The sequence below is a fragment of the Garra rufa genome, chromosome 25, assembly GCF_049309525.1.
Source record: "Garra rufa chromosome 25, GarRuf1.0, whole genome shotgun sequence".
Taxonomy (NCBI): domain Eukaryota; kingdom Metazoa; phylum Chordata; class Actinopteri; order Cypriniformes; family Cyprinidae; genus Garra; species Garra rufa.
Genome location: NC_133385.1, coordinates 38,008,122 through 38,025,626, shown reverse-complemented (window position 1 = coordinate 38,025,626; position 17,505 = coordinate 38,008,122). Strand labels below are relative to the sequence as shown.

Genomic DNA, 17,505 nt, shown 5'->3' with positions numbered 1-17,505 from the left:
AATCTCCACTTCAGCAGCACTTACACATTTTTATTCCTGTCTATATCCTGAAGGTTTTTACAGAGGGATTTGTTCATATACAATTTGCTTGATTTTATACATTTTATTCCCCAAAAAACTTTAACATATATATTTTCTGAGTATTTTATAATAAGTATTTTCTGAATTATGGAGTGACAAAATGAGATTCATGTAAAAACATGTGACTAATATGTCAAAAAACAAAACAAAACAACAAAACATGAATTTTTAAACTGACTTTTAGATTTTTGTACTAGAAATGTATGCAAATTAGCACATATTTCATTAAATAATGCCTCATTTGCATATTAAAACCTAACATTTTAAAAAACTTGTAATACAAAGAATGTTTGCAATATCAATGTAATTAATCAACTGAGTAAGTAAGGTGATAACTATTAGTTTTTTTTTTTACCCTATTCACCTGCAGTGTCTTGCCTTAATATCCTAATGATTTTGGCATAAAAGAACACTATTGAACACTATTGTATTTTATCATTCATCTCTTGGTAGTTATAAAAGAGATTAGATTTGTGTCTAATTAATTATTAATGAGAAAGGCGGGGAATTAAAAAAAAGTCTTCCCTCTAAACAGCAAAAGTAAAAGGCACAAAGTAAATAAAGCAGCAATTTCCTCAATAAGGCTGTGAAAATCAGTGATTACCTTCGGTAACTTTGGTGAAATCACTGCATAGCACAACCTCCAGTGGTTTACTGTTGGCTTTTTTCTGGGGAGGGAAGAAAAATTGTTTTAAGTCCCCGCCCTGCTTATGAATAATTAAGTGATACAAATCTTACGGTTATCTCCGCCGTCCGACCCAAGGATGTTTTTAATTTTATAATTTCTTCGTGCAGTGATCACAAATTCAAGCCTCTGCAGAAAAACACCGATGTTTAAACTTATTTAACAGACATCAAATCTGTTCCTCTTCCTTCCTCTGGGGAAATGTGCGTGTAAGTGGGTGTGTCGAGTGAGTTTAAACTTTATGATGAGTTAAAGTTTGATCATGGCCGTGTGGACCCGCGCGGAAAAACAGGGTCATCTGGACCTGCTGCTGAGTGATCGCTGGGTTCGGGTCTCTGCGGAACTCACACGGGACACGCTCACACTGACGGCGGAGGGCGAACCGAGCGGGCCCGCGGGGTATTCGGAGCACAACTCTCATTTACGAAATGGCATTTCTAATGGCAACGAACAGAACCGGGATGTTTTTCAGAGCCGCGGACATTATGACAGTCCGGGTCGGGTCAATGGGTCCGACTCGGAGTCCAGCGGCTATTGTGACCCGGCGGGGCCGGAGGGGGTTCGGAGAGTTCGGATAGTCAAACAGGAGTCCGGCGGGCTGGGGATCAGTATTAAAGGGGGACGGGAGAACCGTATGCCCATCCTCATATCAAAAATCTTCCCGGGTTTAGCGGCGGATCAGAGCCGAGCCCTTCGGGTCGGCGACGCGATCCTGTCCGTCAACGGCAGCGACCTCCGCGATGCCACGCACGACGCGGCGGTGCAGGCGCTGAAGAAGGCTGGGAAGGAGGTGACGCTGGAGGGTAAGCCGATCACTCGAGCTGCGGGGATTCGACAGGCCCGCGCAGAGCTCTAAATTTAACACTTAAACTTATTATTGACAATGACACAAAGTTCAGAACAAGTATCAAATGTACTTTACTTATTGTTTGTTGTGTTTAGACTGTATTCCAGTAGTAAACATAAAGTCAATTGCACTTTGTAAACATCATTTGGGTTGAAAAGGGGTGTATTAACATTTAAAAATCACTTGCACAGATTATAAAACGTACTTAAGTTTGGGTAGAAGTTTGATAGTGCATGATCTTTTTTTTGATAACAAGAAGATATTTTTTGGTCCAATAACATGTTTATTAATGTTTTTCTAAATGTCAGAAGTGAAGGGATACGGAGAGATGGAGATGGGAGAGACAGACATTACTGTACTTTCTTGGCTAGCAAGCCAATTTTTTTTAGTTTGAATGGCCCATTTTCTATGATCTAATCAATTCCCAGTTGACGAAATTCAATCCCGCCCGTCTTTTTTTTTCTTGATTGATTGATTGATTGATGGAAACGGTTGTTTTTAGTAGGGCTGAGTATTGACACATTAATTCCGATAGAGGGTTTGCATTTACGTCATGGTTTGGTCAGTTAACCGGATGCTTAGCCACATTGGAGATACTCAGATGTAAACAACAGTGTGGATTGCATGATTAATATACTACTGAATACGTTGTTCCGCTAATTTATGCTGTCTAAACTATGGAAGAAACATGTGTAAGCTGCTAAATCATATAGAGAAGGATATAGTAAGTAGGAAAGGGTGTGATATTTTGACCAACTAAAGTTAATAGCTGGTAAAGATTTGTACGAGCAGTATTAATTAAGATATTAGCCCCAAAATTTCACCTACCTGACCGGAAATGATAAGAACAAACACGAATATTGTCAAGACTCTTGCCCTGGAACCTCTGGTTCAGTTTGGCTGACCACAAACACCTTCTTTCGTCAGACAGCCTTTAGTCATATTAGTACAGCCCAAAACATGATAATAAATGACCATTTTTATTAGTAACAATCAGCAAAATTTGCGAGTTCTGTTCAGTGGCATTGTTTACGCTCAGTGCCACCAATATGGCCGACTGATAAACAAACTTCAAGCTCCGAACTTGATTTTAATATCAGTGGCTGTCATCATAATTTGTTTCTATGACAGATTTACTTAAACACATTAGAAAATGAAGACACCACTAACAGGTAAAGCAAATATAGGAATTAATTTGTTAATCTCAACAGTTATTTTTTTTCTAGCTAACTCTTGACAAATCTGTGGCCATTGAATGGCTTTCCTGAGGTACGCTGATAAAATGATTTTGTGGTGAAGTAAATAATACAGAAAAATATGTACTTTCTACATTAAATTATTTAATTTAGGCAAGAATAAAAAAAGAGTAAATTCAATATTAGTACTCAATTTAGGCTTGTAAAATTTAAAATGTAATCTTATAAGTATATTTTGCTTGGAATTTTTTTACAAACACTTGGGCATGAATAATTAATAAGGTTAATTTTCTTTTGTTGTTTTCAAGATGTATTAACACTGTTTTATGGTTGCTTTTGTTGTTAGGTTTAGTAACTTGCTGTTTTTGTAACAGCTAGAGTTAATTTCTACTTAAAATGACCAATTCATACTCAAAAACTATTGACTGATTGTTACCATCATTGTGCATCATGTGGCAAATGTTGAGGTGTCTGTGTTCATTTGGTTGGTAACTACGTTGAGTCAACATATAACCTTAAAAACAATAAGGAGCCGTCTATATGCTTGCGTACATGTTTGTAAGTGAACCACATGCTTTAATTCCATTTTATTTTCAGTGCTATGATGTTTGAGTAAAGTTTACAAACCGTGGAGTGAATTGTACTTGAGGACTGCATGGTAAACTTAAAATAATTTACTCATCAAACTCTAACTGTACACGTTAAATTTACCTATTTCCTTGGCTATTTTTACTTAACTTAGTTAAGCAGATTTTACTTAATTCTATACTTAAATTTTACTTAAATGTGTGTGCAAAAACTTGCCAAAATAAAAGTAAATTTACTTAACTAACACTTCATGGCGTTTTTACTGACCTTTTTTCTGACTGATTGAGTGATTACATGAGACATGATATATTTCACTAAGTTATATGCCAACTGTTTCTTTCAAACGTACTTCTGATGTTCATTCGTGTTTATTTTGTGCTGTAACTAGTAGTAAAAGTGGAAAATTATAAGTTCCGCTTGAACTGAGGCGGCTGCAGTGATCTGTCATGCCACATTAAAAATCTCTATCCATCTTTATCATTTGGATTTGGTTGTAAGATTACCAGAATGTGAAAGCTGAAAAGTAACAGCACAAAACCTGTTGCAATTATTGGATGGGAGGCGCTGAAAATTATGCTGCTATAATGTTACTCACTATATTCATAACACAGTTTTGGTTAACAATGACAAATAATGCTGATGCAGTTACTGATTGCTACGTAGTTTTCTTTTCGTACTTGTAAGTGTGGCGGTGGTGTTATAGTCTCAGCAGGGCTGGCTTATTTATAGGCCCATTATATACTTATATTACAGATTGTCTCACGGTGCAGCACATGCGTTGTCCTGCAGCTCTGCTGAATCTCCTGCTTCACGATCAGACATCTGGAGACTGACGTTCAGATATGTGGAGCAGTGTCTCATGAGATGGGCTCTGCTCACATACATTATTCTCCGTGGCACTGGCCTAATTAAGACAAGAACTGAAGCTCTTTGATGGTCCTGGTGGATCTAATAAGATCTTTAAATGGCTCAGAAGTGATCCCATGATGTGGCACAATAACAGTACAGCAAATTCTAGAGTATTCCACTACAGAACTGCATGGAGATATGCATTATATAGCAATCAGTTTAGTTTCTGGTGAATTTTAGTCAGGCATGAGTGCAGCTTCTCAAGATGTTGTGTGAAGCAGCAATGAGTGATTAAATTAGCCATGAACCGTCAAGCTGATAAGAACAGGATGCTGGTACACACCACAATTCTTGTGAAAGTGAAATGAAAAACAGTTCATCCAGCCATAATTAGCAGCTTGCAGTATTGGACATACAATTTATGTCGTGTTTATCTCTATGGAGTAAGCTGGTGTAAGGGACCATACTTGCTTTGCTTCTTGGGGTGAAATATTGGTAGTTTGAGAATCACTTTTCTAGGGTTTAAACCTGCAGTCTTTGGGTTATTGATCTGTTGGTCAAACTTTAATGCATTGGATATGAGTTATTGTGCTGACAGTGATTTTATGACTGAGGTTGCTGTACTGTTGGTCACAACTAGGCCTTGCTGCTGCTTGATTTAGTTGTTTAATAAAAATCAATGTGTTCATCGGTAGTTGATGCAACACACCTTAAACCTGAAATATTTTTTGTAAATCCATTGGTCAAATGCAAAATAATGACTAATCTTTGTTTGAATGTCCACAAAACTGGAAGCTTTTCTGAATGTATTCAGAATTTTAGGGAGAGAAAAAAACCCTGAAAAAGAGGAATTAGGGAGAATCAATAATTTGATCATTCATTTCTTTTGTGTGAATAAAATCATGTAATCCCTGAAGTTACTAGTCTGGTTATGAGTACTTTAAAATGTAATTTAATCTTTTTTTTATAAGCATTTAATTTTTGGAATCTGATTACGTAATCCAAATTACATGTGATCAGTTACTAACCAGCTCTGACTATGAGAATATGTGCTGTTCTTCAATGCAGGTATTTATTTTTGTACACAATTTACAATCATCTGTCCAAACTGAATTCCTCAGCCAAGCCAGGACTTTTTCTGCTGAAGTATCTTATCAGTAAGAAACAGTGTAGTTGTTGTTGTTGTTGTTTGTAAGGCTGACACACTTGGTTATATTGGACACAATGGTTATGAGGCCGTATCTCTGCAATGGTTTGGCGTAATGAGACCAAAATTGGTGTGTGTTATAACAAGCATAACCTGAGGCTACTTTATGTCTTTAGATTCGTCGAAGGGCATTGGCCATTTTTAATTTTGTAGTAAAATGCTAAATTTTACGAACACATTGACCTGTCATTACAAACTTGGTATGGGTCATCAGCACAATGCCTTGAAAGAGCCTGCGAAGTGTCGAGCCAGCTCCACCTAGTGGTAAAATCAAATATTCACATGCTTATAACTTTAAGTGTGGTCGACTTATTTTAACAGGAGTCTCATTTTTAAACTCCTAAATCCAGGAGAAGTCCACTGACACCAAATGCCAGGTTTTGCTTTATTGTTTGTGGAACGTTGCATTTTAGTGATTAAAAAACATTTGCAAATATCTTAGAAACCGTTGCTCCTATTGACACGAAACCACCGTAGAAAATTTGGAAACAAAGCGTGCTGGCTAAACACTAATGCCCAATTGTCAAAATTTTGATAGTAAGTGACAAAAAAAAAATGCAAACAGAGTCAGCCATTTTCTCTTCTTACATAGAAAAATGTCTATAACTCTAAAATAAAATGAGATATTTTCACCAAATTTGAAGCACATATGTATGGGCACACTCTAAGGACACATACCAAATTTGGTGTGATTTTGCCAAAACATGAAATTGCCATTGGCTACAATAGATTATTGTGATATAAAATGCTACATTTTTACCAATGCATTTGTGTACCATTACAAATCAATGACCTGAAAGTATTCAAAACGCTTTGAGACAGTGGCACCTTATTATCAAAAGTGATAACCGATTATATTGTATTACTAGTGGTGGTTACGGTTATGATTTTTCACCCTTTTTGACTAAAATCAACTTAAAATGGCTTTCATTAGTCATGTCTGCACTTGTTCTGATGCTTCCCTTGCCTAGTGCTTGGCCCTGTAATTTCTACTTACAGCTATATTTTGTAATGTTTCTGCTATTGAATGCTCAGTTAAGGCTGTATGTGTTGTGTGCAGTGAAGTACATCAGGGAGGTGTCTCCGCTCTTCAAGAAGTCCTCCATGAGCGCAGATCTATCTTGGGATGGGCGTCTTCAGTCTCCAAACCTCAGCAGCAGCGACGAGTCGCCCAAGAGCAGTGTGACCCGTGACAGAAAGGTCATCCCGCTCAAAATGACCTTCATCAGCCGAAACCTTACCATGCCTGACCTGGAAAACAGGTACGTGTGTGTTTGTGGCATTCTACCTTTAAAACAGCAGCTAGATTTGGATCTAAATGAATCTCATGAAAACACGTCCAGGTCCACAAAATCAGCACTTGGTTTGAATGTATTAATTCAACCAAATATTATCTAACATAATGAGATCTGAGATCAATTAGGTTGACACACATTAAAGCATTACGTTGGTGATTATGATCTAATAATATAATCTTCTGATTACAATAAATGGATAAGAAATGATTTACTTATTCGAAAACATAAACACTTAACTCATTACTTTCAAGAAACGCTGGGACGATGACTATTTTCAGTGCTGCGGTGTTTGTTTCAGGTTGTTGGAGCTTCACTCTCCGGACGGCCAGCACACCGTAGTGTTGCGGTGTAAAGACGGAGCCTCTGCTCACTCCTGGTTCACAGCCATTCACACGAATGTTGCTGCCCTATTGCCACAGACATTGGACCACATCAACTCTTTCTTGAGCAACCCCAGCGCTAACACACACTGCACAGTCAAACACATCGGCTGGCTGGCAGAGCAGGTATCTCTCTCTCTTTCTCACACACACACACACACACACACACACACACACACACACACACACACACACACACACACACACTTTTGTGACCCTCATTAACATATACACAATAGCTGATGCAAACTGTTAAACTCTTCAATCAAAACTATATTAACCCTCAAAGACCAAGACAGCCAGCCACGGCTAAAAATAACTATTGTTCTTAAATGTTTAATAACTTTTGAACCGCTAATCCAATTTGAATGCCTTAAAAAGTCCCATAATGTACAGAGTCTACTCTTTTCAGTGACATCGAATCATTTGTCTCATTTGGATATTCAGAGGCTCCGTGGTGAGCGTGATTACGTCATCACATTTCCTCAGCACTGATTTGCCAGATGAAATCAATACGTTTCATTCCTCTGAGCCAAACAGGAATGATTGTTGATGCTTAGTCCCAACCCTGTGCCCAGATTGGTTCAAACTGTCACCTATTCAAGCAATAAACATAGGTTTTGGTCTTTTGAACCACCGATTAGTATGTGTCTTTGCAAATCTGAACAAACGCAAAGTGAAAGTAAAGTGCGTCTTGCTTGCATGAAAACAAACGCAAAATAACACATTTGCATGACAGCATTATTTGAAAATGTACAAAAAAATGCTCACGACAGAGCACTTGGACACAACACAAACCAAAAATAAGGACGAAACAGCAGTACATATCGGATAAAGCACTGGAATTTAGGTTTTCGCTTCACTAGGCGATGTCTCGGTAAAATAGATTCGGACGCAGACTGCAGCCAGCAGATCCATCTATTTGGTTGTTATATTATGTAACTAATTCTTATACCCCCGGTTTCACAGACAAGGCTTAAGCCTAGTCCTAGACTAAAATGTAAGTCTGAGCTGTTTCAACTGAAACAAAATCCCACTGATTGATCTTAAAATATATCCGTGCCTTTGTTTTGTCTCAAGATGCTCACCAATAATGTTTTTTTCTAAGCATGTTTATAAAAATTACTTAAATGTCCTAATTGAACTATGGCATAATCCTGATTTAGTCTAAGCCCTGTCTGCGAAACCAGGCCATAAAGTTTTTAAAGATTATTTGCACTATTTTTTCGGTTGCACTCGGTATATTTCTCTCTCATTTTGCGTGAAGTTTGTGAATAATTTGGACTGTTTATTTTTTTTTTGTTGCACAAGACAGTTTGTGCAATTTTCTTGTGTTACTTTCTACACTGTTGGTGTTTATTGTTCATCCTTGGATTAAGAATATATTTATCTGAAAAAGTAAATTATTTTTACTGTGTTTTGCGATTATATAACACTGTTTCTGCTATGACTTAACTCCTGAAATGTTTTTGGACAGGTCTATATCGTCAATAAACTAAATGGGCCTGTTTTTCCACCGAAAAGCGCCTATAATAATATTGTAATAAATGGCTATAACTTGCTTGGGGAATATTATATATAGACAAAATTTTATTTGGAAGTGTAAAACACCTAAATACAAATTTCTAAAGAAAAAAAATCCAAACTTCAGGAGTTTTTGTTTGAGTACACAGTAAAAAAAACACCCAATGGTTGCTGGCTTTTTTCCTAAAATTCTGGAAATTCACTAATTTTTAGAGAAAACAAAAGGAAAATTGTAATTTTAAATTAGCTAGACATAAAGTTCAAGTTCTTATGTTTATAATGATATATGACAATTGATGCTGACTGCTAGAATAGGTCTGACAAAAAAAGAAAAAAAAAAAGGAATATACAGGTGCCTCAGGTACCCCAAAAATGTTCTAGGTCTTTAAGGGTTTAAGGCCTATTAAAAGTAAATCATACCAGCATTGCAATCTAGTTTCTGCCCTTTTGTTCTTCTAAGGATTCTTCTTTTAGGGCCCAAGCCCAGAATGGGCGAAGGCCCTATTGTTCTTCTAAGGATTATTAGGGCACAAGCCCAAAGGGGCGAAGTGCCCTATTGTTTTCTTTAGGATTATTCTTATTATTATTTTGATTTAAATGTGGATTTTTTGGAAAAATCAGGCTGTAAACAACTTCATACTGCTCATAAGAGCAACATGCTGTTCACACCAAACTTTTTTAACATGAAGAGAATATTCTGAAGATGTTAAATTGCGGGCGGATTTGGGATATCTTGAACGGTGTTGATGTGGTGATTTTTTAAAGTGATAGTAAAAAAGAACCATTTTTTTAATGTCTTTAAAGTGCAGCATCTAAACTCTTTAAAACTTTTCACATAGAGAACTAATCACTCTGAGCAAACGCTGTTATTTTCACAAGTATACAAGCTTCTATGAATTAAAGAAAATTTAAAAAAGAAATCAGAAATCTCCTCTCACTCTGCCTGACTGTATGTCTATGTGTGTGTGTTGAGTCTAGAGTGAGTGTAGGGGGGAGGGGTGAAAGGGAGAGAGGGAGAGAGAGTGACACATGCTGTCTTGCAGACCATCTTTGAGGAAGAAATGCACATTGGTGTAGTGTAATCGACATAAATATGTCTGATCTTTGACAGTCTGATCTTTGAGAAAATATAAAGGGTCACTAACTCTTTCATTGTTTGTATTTTGCAGTTTTCTTTTTTTTTTTTTACTGAACTGTACCATGAACTTGTCCTATGCAGTCACATAGCAAAAGATTAAGAAAAATACTTTTTAGCATAAGCGATTTATCTATATTGATAGACATTTATTTTCATAGTGTTATTTATTGTAATTAACAGTTTCAAGACAAACTTTGACAACAAAACAAACTTTGCTGTTATCTGTTCAAAACATCTGAAAATTATACCATTTTAAGATGAGTTATATATATATATATATATATATATATATATATATATATCTCTATACAACAGTTCTCAACGGTTCTCAAATCTGGCTGAGAACCGTGAGATATTCTACTGGTATTGCTACAGGAACGCCCTTTCACAATTTTGTATCACTCCGCGTGTTCTAGCCGGGACCGTTTTTTCCGAGTGTAATGGCGGACGCCTAAATCCCATATAATTTTATAAATATTAGTCTTTTTGTGTCACGGAAGGTAGTTTTAAGAGGTTTTCAGGCGAGAATGTACTTGTTTAATAGTTCAAATATGCAGTTTGTTAATAAAGATAACGTCTGTTTGAAAATTTGCTTCGTCGTTTTCGGATGTGCGAGAGCCCTATCGCCAGGGAGCGTTCTGCACTCTAGAGCGCTCTCACCACGGCCAGATCTTCTGGAATTTACTGCTGGCTCTGCTCTCTGTAGTGTACAAGGTTATGAGATGCATTATCTGCATAAAATACAACTTCTTTTTTTTATCTTATGTAGTAATGAAAGGTGTAAAGGTAAATATTCTTCACCATCGTAAAATGCCCTTAAAACAAAAAGAAAAAATATGTGCTCAAAGTGCAGAAGCTATGCATAAAAGTTTTATATCATGGTGTGTTAGGAGCATTTAGTAGTGTGCAAAATGATATATTGTAGAAGTATAACTAATAATAACAAGCAAGAAAAATCCAAACTGGTTACTGTGAATGCATGTGCCAACTGGGCACCGTTTTCCTGATGCTATCGGAATGGCGACTGCGCAGATGGCGAGGGCCCGTTCATCGCTGCTTGCAGCTTTAATTACATATTCTTATACTTAAGCTGTTTTATTAAATATTCTATAAAAACAAAAGAAATGTACAAACCTTGCACTGTACAACATATTGGTGTTGTGGAATGAAATATAAATGAGCAGAATGCAATATTGTCACTTAACTCAAGGGTTGAAAATAAATTTTAATCCGTCTTCATTTTTACTGAACTGATATGAACAAGTCTTAACAAGATTAATCTTTTTAGTCTATGCAGTGTTGTGTTGCTGCGTAAATTTTATTTTAACACAATAACCTTTGTGCTTGATGGAAACAAAGTCTCACCTTTCAGATTTGGTCAATTTCATAATAAAATTCAAATAGTAAATGAAAAGCGTTTTGATACAAAAATGTGCTACAATTATATTTTTACCTGTTAGTGATGTCTTAATTATTATATAATTATAAAAACGAAAATACGTTTTTATGACAGATACCATTTAAAGGTTGGGATTTCAATAACAAAATGGAGTAAAACGTTAATTGTATCATTACAATTTTATTTTAAAGTTAAAGAAATTTTAAGTTTTTTATTGCTATTGATCTGTTGGTCAAAATTTTATGTATTGGGTATGAGTGATTGTGCTGACCGTGATTTTATGACTGAGATTGCTGCTGCTTACCTGCATGTCATGTGACCATAACCAACGTCAGAGAACCAATAAACATTCAAATTTGATACTTAATTATTAAAATATTTATTTTAAAATTTCAGGGGTACTTCAAGATAATATTTTAGGTGAAAGAGGATCAGATGACAAAAAAGTTTGTGGATTTGTGCGTTTTAATGTGTTTGAAAGACAAAAGTCTTGCAAAGACAGAAATAGTTAAATAACCTACAGACTGATGATTTTAAATAATTCAAATTGGAGTAAAAAGTTAATTATATCATTAGACATATCAATTTGTTACCCCTTATGTGCAATTGAAATGTTTTTATTTGAGTGTTGGTTATTATATCCAAAAATAGCTAGTGAATTTATTAGTACACATTATTTCAAAGCAGCTTTACAGAAATTCATGATGTTAATGTATGTAATATGTGACCCTGGATCACAAAACCAGTCTTAAGTAGCACGGGTAAATCAATATTTAGATTTTTTTTGCGCACTCAGATTTCAGATTTTCAAGTGGTTGTATCTCGGCTTCAATGGAAAGCTTATTCATTGAGCTTTCCATTTATTTAGATGTGTATATAATCTCAATTAAAAAAAAAAAAAATATGACTGAGTTTGTGGTCCAGGGTCACATATTTTAATATCTTCATATCTTATAGTTTCATTTAGCAGATTAGATATATACGCATATATGTGTTTTTATGTAGAGAGCTGTTCAATAATATACTTCACAGACTATAGTAATGCTTCTTGTGTAGTTTACAGCATTAATTAAGAGAAATGTTTTTATAAACAGTATGGGTTATAAATGTAGCTGCTGGTTGCTGTGTTTCTGTGCAGCTGGAGTTGGATGGAGGGCGGCATCAGTACAGGCGAGTCGTCATTGCGCTCACAGAGAAGGACATCTTGCTGTTCCAGGCAGTGCCTTGGACGTATGAGAGCTGGACCTCTCCTCTCCTGACTCATCCACTGCTCGCTACAAGGTCAGACTCTTACTTTAGCAAAGCTTGATTTAGTGTAAAAACAGCCTATTTTAAATATTCGAGTGTAAAATTGTTTAGCCTCTGAATGTGGTCACACTGTCTTGTCTGTAGGCTCGTTCACTCAGGCAGCGTCCGCAGCTCTCCGGCTCTGGGTGGAGATTTGGTGTTCGCCACTCGTACGGGCACAGGTCGAGGCATCGAGTCTCATGTGTTTCGTGTGGAGACGCATTGGGATCTGTCCACGTGGACACGTGCGCTGGTGCAGGGCGGACATTTGGCTGCTGAGCTCATCAAAGAGGTTTCCATAGGTATGCGTGTGTGAATATACAAAGAAGAATCTACCCTCTGCGATAATTTACCATCTCAGAAACTTTACTGACCAATCCTACCTTAGCAAATGGCCATCCCTATATTATCGTTAGACAACTTGTATTGCTTTTTCTTGTAAACGAAAGTCCTGTGTGATTGAGTAGTTTGGGTGAATTGAAATTTGCCATATCTATTTTCTAAATACATGTTATAGATCTTCTTGTGAACAATGCATATATACAGAATCTCACAGAAGTGAGTACACCCCTCACATTCCAGCAACCATTTTAGCATATCTTCTCAAGGGACAATACTATAGAAATGAAACTTGGATATATTTTAGAGTAGTCAATGTGCAGCTTGTATAGCAGTATAGATTTACTGTCCTCTGAAAATAACTCAACATACAGCCATTATTGTCAAAATAGCTGGCAGCAAAAGTGAGTACACCCTAAGTGAGCTTTTTTTCACACAACAGTCATTATTTCACACTTTGTAGCTACTATTGAAACAGCGTTTTTCTTTTTTTTAAAAAAAGGAGGGACGTCAAAAGTCCAAGCTGAACTCATTAACAAAAAAAACCCCATGTAAAACACCAATTAAGTATTGCACCCACAGTACATGGGTAAATCATAGTCATATTATGTAATGTTTCTTTATAATTCCATTAGGGTAACTAAAGACTTTAAAGTACCATATCATAATTGCAATGCAACATTTCCGCTATTAATCTCGCTCCTGTGTAATTTACAATTTTCCTTAAAGATAAACACTGTCTAGAATGCTCTGCAACGTTGTACTTTTTTCCAGTTCTTGTAAGATTAATATCTGTTCAATTTGTAAGCACATAAACATTTTAAGTACTGAAGAATCACATCGCTCATGGAAACATCCAAATTCTTTCCTGCTGGATGTTGTGCAATTCTGTACTGTTCTGTAGTCTGAGTAACCAAGGGGCTTAGCAAAGGGGAAAACATCTTTTATCCCCCTCTGTGGTGTGCAACAATAGCTGGCTGGAGGAAATGTTGGAAATATTCAACGCTTTCCTTCCTGAGTTCCAGCCAGCAAAGAAAACATAAAATCACATGAATTCACCTTATGATTGATATCTGTCTGTGTGCGCTCCTCAGGCTGTGTGTTGAACAGACAGGATGTGCGTCTGATCCTGCATTATGACAGAGGTTTCACTGTGAAGCGGGAATCTGGCGAATCCGTGCTCTTTCACTTCCCCTATGAGCGGCTCAAGATGTCTGCAGACGATGGAGTCAGGAACCTCTACCTGGACTTCGGTGCTCCAGAGGGCGAGATGGTATGACCACTCAGACATACAGTATGATATTTACCAGTGATGATGGACATACACTTCTGGAGGCCTTAAAGAATGGAAGTCTGTTGGTCCGGACAATATAAAACTTAAAAGCAGACTCTCATTTCCTAAAGGATTAGTTTACTTCCTGACTATTTACTCACCCCCACATCATCCAAGATGTTCATGTCTTTCTCTTGTTAGTCACAAAAAAATTAAAGTTTTTAAGGAAAAACATTTCAGGATTTTTCTCCATATAGTGGACTTCATTGGGAGCCAAATTGCACTTTCGATGGGCTCTACCCAATCCCAGCCCAAGCTCCTATTGAAGCCCACCACATTGAGAAAAATTCCTGGATTGTTTTCCTCAAAAATCTTACGACATGAACCTCTTGAATGACATGTGGGTGAGTAAGTTATAGAGGTTTTTCGTACTGCTTGGCGTGAATGTAACTTATCTTATAGAAAAGCATTAAAAACTGCCAGATCGGATTACTTTTCGTCTCTCTTAGAAGAAAACAAACATGACCCTAGGTATTTGTTCAATACTGTGGTTAAATTAACAAAAATATAGCAGAAACAGGTGCAGACATTTCCCAACAGCACAGCAGTAATGACTTTATGAAGTACTTTACCTCCAAGATAGACAATATTAGAGATAAAATTGTAACCATACAGCCGCCCGCTACAGTATCGCATCAGATAGTGCGTTGTAGATCTCCTGAGGAACAATTCAACTCATTCTCAAACTACTTTTTTTGAACTCATCCTAGACCATTGGTCCGATTTTCACCAAAATCGATTCAGATCATCCTCAGACTGTGCTGACAAAAAGTTATGGATTTCATGTTGATAGATGAAACTGATTTTGTACAGTGCCACTACAAATTTTAGGCTTGATGCCAAAATGATTCTGAGGCTGTATCCCTGGAAAGCTTTGACATAATGACACCAAACTTTTGGCGCTTTTCCACTACACAGTACCAGCTCGCCTCGGCTCGACTCTACTCGGCTCTGTTTGGTTTTCCACTGTGTAAAAGTTGTACCTGTACCGGCTTCCAGGTACTTTTTTTCGTACCACCTCCGGCGAGGTTCCAAGCGAGCTGAGGCGATACTAAAATGTGACGTGAAAACACAGCAGACTGCTGATTGGTCAGAGAGAATCGTCACTATTCACTGCGTCATCATTGCACGCGCCAGCAATAGTATCCAGAATAACCCCGCCATTTTTAAAAAGTTTGGCCAGAGATTGCGTGACATATCCAATCCATTACATATTATGGCAACTCGGAAGAATACGCCGTGGTCAAACGAGGAGGTGCAGACAGCGGGTGTGTGTCGCGTAGAAGATTACGTCACGGCAGTTTCCTGCAGCGTCGCTATGACAACCAGGTACTATTGTAGAGGTACAGGTACTACTTTTACACAGTGGAAAACCAAACAGAGCCGAGTCGAGCCGAGGCGAGCTGGTACTGTGTAGTGGAAAAGCGCCATTTGTGTGTACTTTGTGTACCATCGATTTGATAACGGCGCCACCTGTTGCTCAAAAGTGATAACCCATTTTGACTAAAATCTTTTTTAAATGGCTTCGCTTACTCCATTGCTTCATTTGCTCTGGTTAAATATTTGTAAAACCCACAAACATAATGATGACCAATAGCACTGATTTAAAATAATAATAACAAAATATAATAGAGATTTTAGAGAAGTTTTTGATCATTTTCTCTGGCATACCCGACAACTTGGGAAACACTGCTTTAAGGCTTCCAGAATTGTATGCATTTCTTTATTTATGAAAAAATTATACAAAAGAGTGACAAGAAATGTCATGTTATCGTTATTTAAAAGGTGTAGCATCCCTGTATAGTTTTCGTAATAATCTCTGTTTCTTTCTTTCTGTCTTGCAGGTGTTTGAGCTTCATTCGGGGCCGAAGCCTGTGGTCTTTGTGCTTCATTCGTTTCTCTCAGCCAAACTGGCTCGTTTGGGACTGCTCACGTAGAATCGACAAGAAATGATGAGGTTCATTTATTCCTTTGATTTATTGACAGCAGTGTTTTCATAGTTCTACTTCTAGCCAACACATTTCTCCAGTGGTTGTGTGTGTGTGTGTGTGTGTTAGTGTACTGTATGTGTGAGCGTGAGTGTATGTGTGACTGAAAGCAGAAAACAATCAGACTTTCCTCTGATCAGGAACACCAGTCGTGCCTTCTCATCTAGAGCCAACAAGCTTTTACAGAACATTTTCAGGCTTAAGGTCACCGCAAAGCTTTGCAGAATAACCCAAATGAACATATTATTATTGTATTATCTATGTTGTTTGTTTTTCATGTAACTCGCCTGTATTTATATGTATCGCATGGCAAAGACTGTTATGTCAGTGTGTTATAATCGTAATAATTATGTGGAGATTTGAATGTGGCTGTAACTGACTGCCATTCATGCAGATATGGAGAAAATGAAGCTTTAAATACATTCCCTCGCAACTGACCAAAAATGATAAACTCTGCAAGGTGTTGAATAGGACTGATTCAGTTTAAATTAGATTTTTGAAAAAAAAAAAAAAAATATATATATATATATAATAATAATAATAATAATAATAATAATAATAATAATAAAGTATAGGAACATTTTATTAGTTTATCTGTTCTATCTGTCATAAGAAATAGTTTTTCCACATTTATGACCATTTTTTATTTTTTTTCCAGCATTAGATGAGTTTAGTCCTTATTACAGGCTTCCCGCTGTCTCTAAAAAACCTGGAAATATCAGAGAATTTAGAAATTCTGATGTCCAGGCTTGGAAATGTGAAGGAAATTAATAAAAACGTATTGTTATTATATAAATCATGGGGAAAATTCCTATTTCTATAGTCAGTATACATTTTCTAGTTATATTTAGCTCTGAAGAACAGATTTTTGTACGTACAATCTTTATAAAATGGCTTTTAATAATCCTAATTCAGTCATGAGGCTAGACTGGAAAAGTCATTGGTCAAAACGTGTGGGGACCATCATGTTTTTAGCACTGATATGTGGTTTGTACGCTTTGTTTATCAACATAATATCATTCTTTATTAACATTTTATATTTTTATGTAATGCAAACTGAGTTTGATCACCTAGTATGATCTCCTATATTAATCACTTGAGTCACAGACACCACAGTTAACGAGTTTCTTCAATTCTGAAGACATTCCCTCGTAAGTATATTGCATTAGGCAACATGCACAATGTGGAGGTAGTAAATTCTTGTAGAATAAGAATATGAACAATATGACGACTGTATGAACAACATTTCTTCATAACCAACGCTCACGCTTAACAGAAGCAATATTACTAAAATATAAATGCAAAAAACAATGTATCTGCACAAGGACCACACGTACAACCTCTTTGACGCTTTAAGTGCCCTTAA

At 36.7% G+C, this 17,505-nt stretch overlaps 1 protein-coding gene across 1 annotated transcript; it reads left to right on the top strand.

Annotated features, from left to right (window-relative positions):
- The first annotated feature begins 846 nt into the window (after positions 1-846).
- On the top strand, positions 847-16,640 carry sntb2 (syntrophin, beta 2). Its single transcript, XM_073832293.1, has 7 exons — positions 847-1,569; positions 6,514-6,715; positions 7,050-7,257; positions 12,331-12,473; positions 12,585-12,781; positions 13,913-14,091; positions 15,996-16,640. The coding sequence occupies exons 1-7, from the start codon at positions 1,029-1,031 to the stop codon at positions 16,086-16,088; spliced, it is 1,563 nt and encodes a 520-aa protein (XP_073688394.1). The 5' UTR covers positions 847-1,028; the 3' UTR covers positions 16,089-16,640.
- Positions 16,641-17,505: the final 865 nt, after the last annotated feature.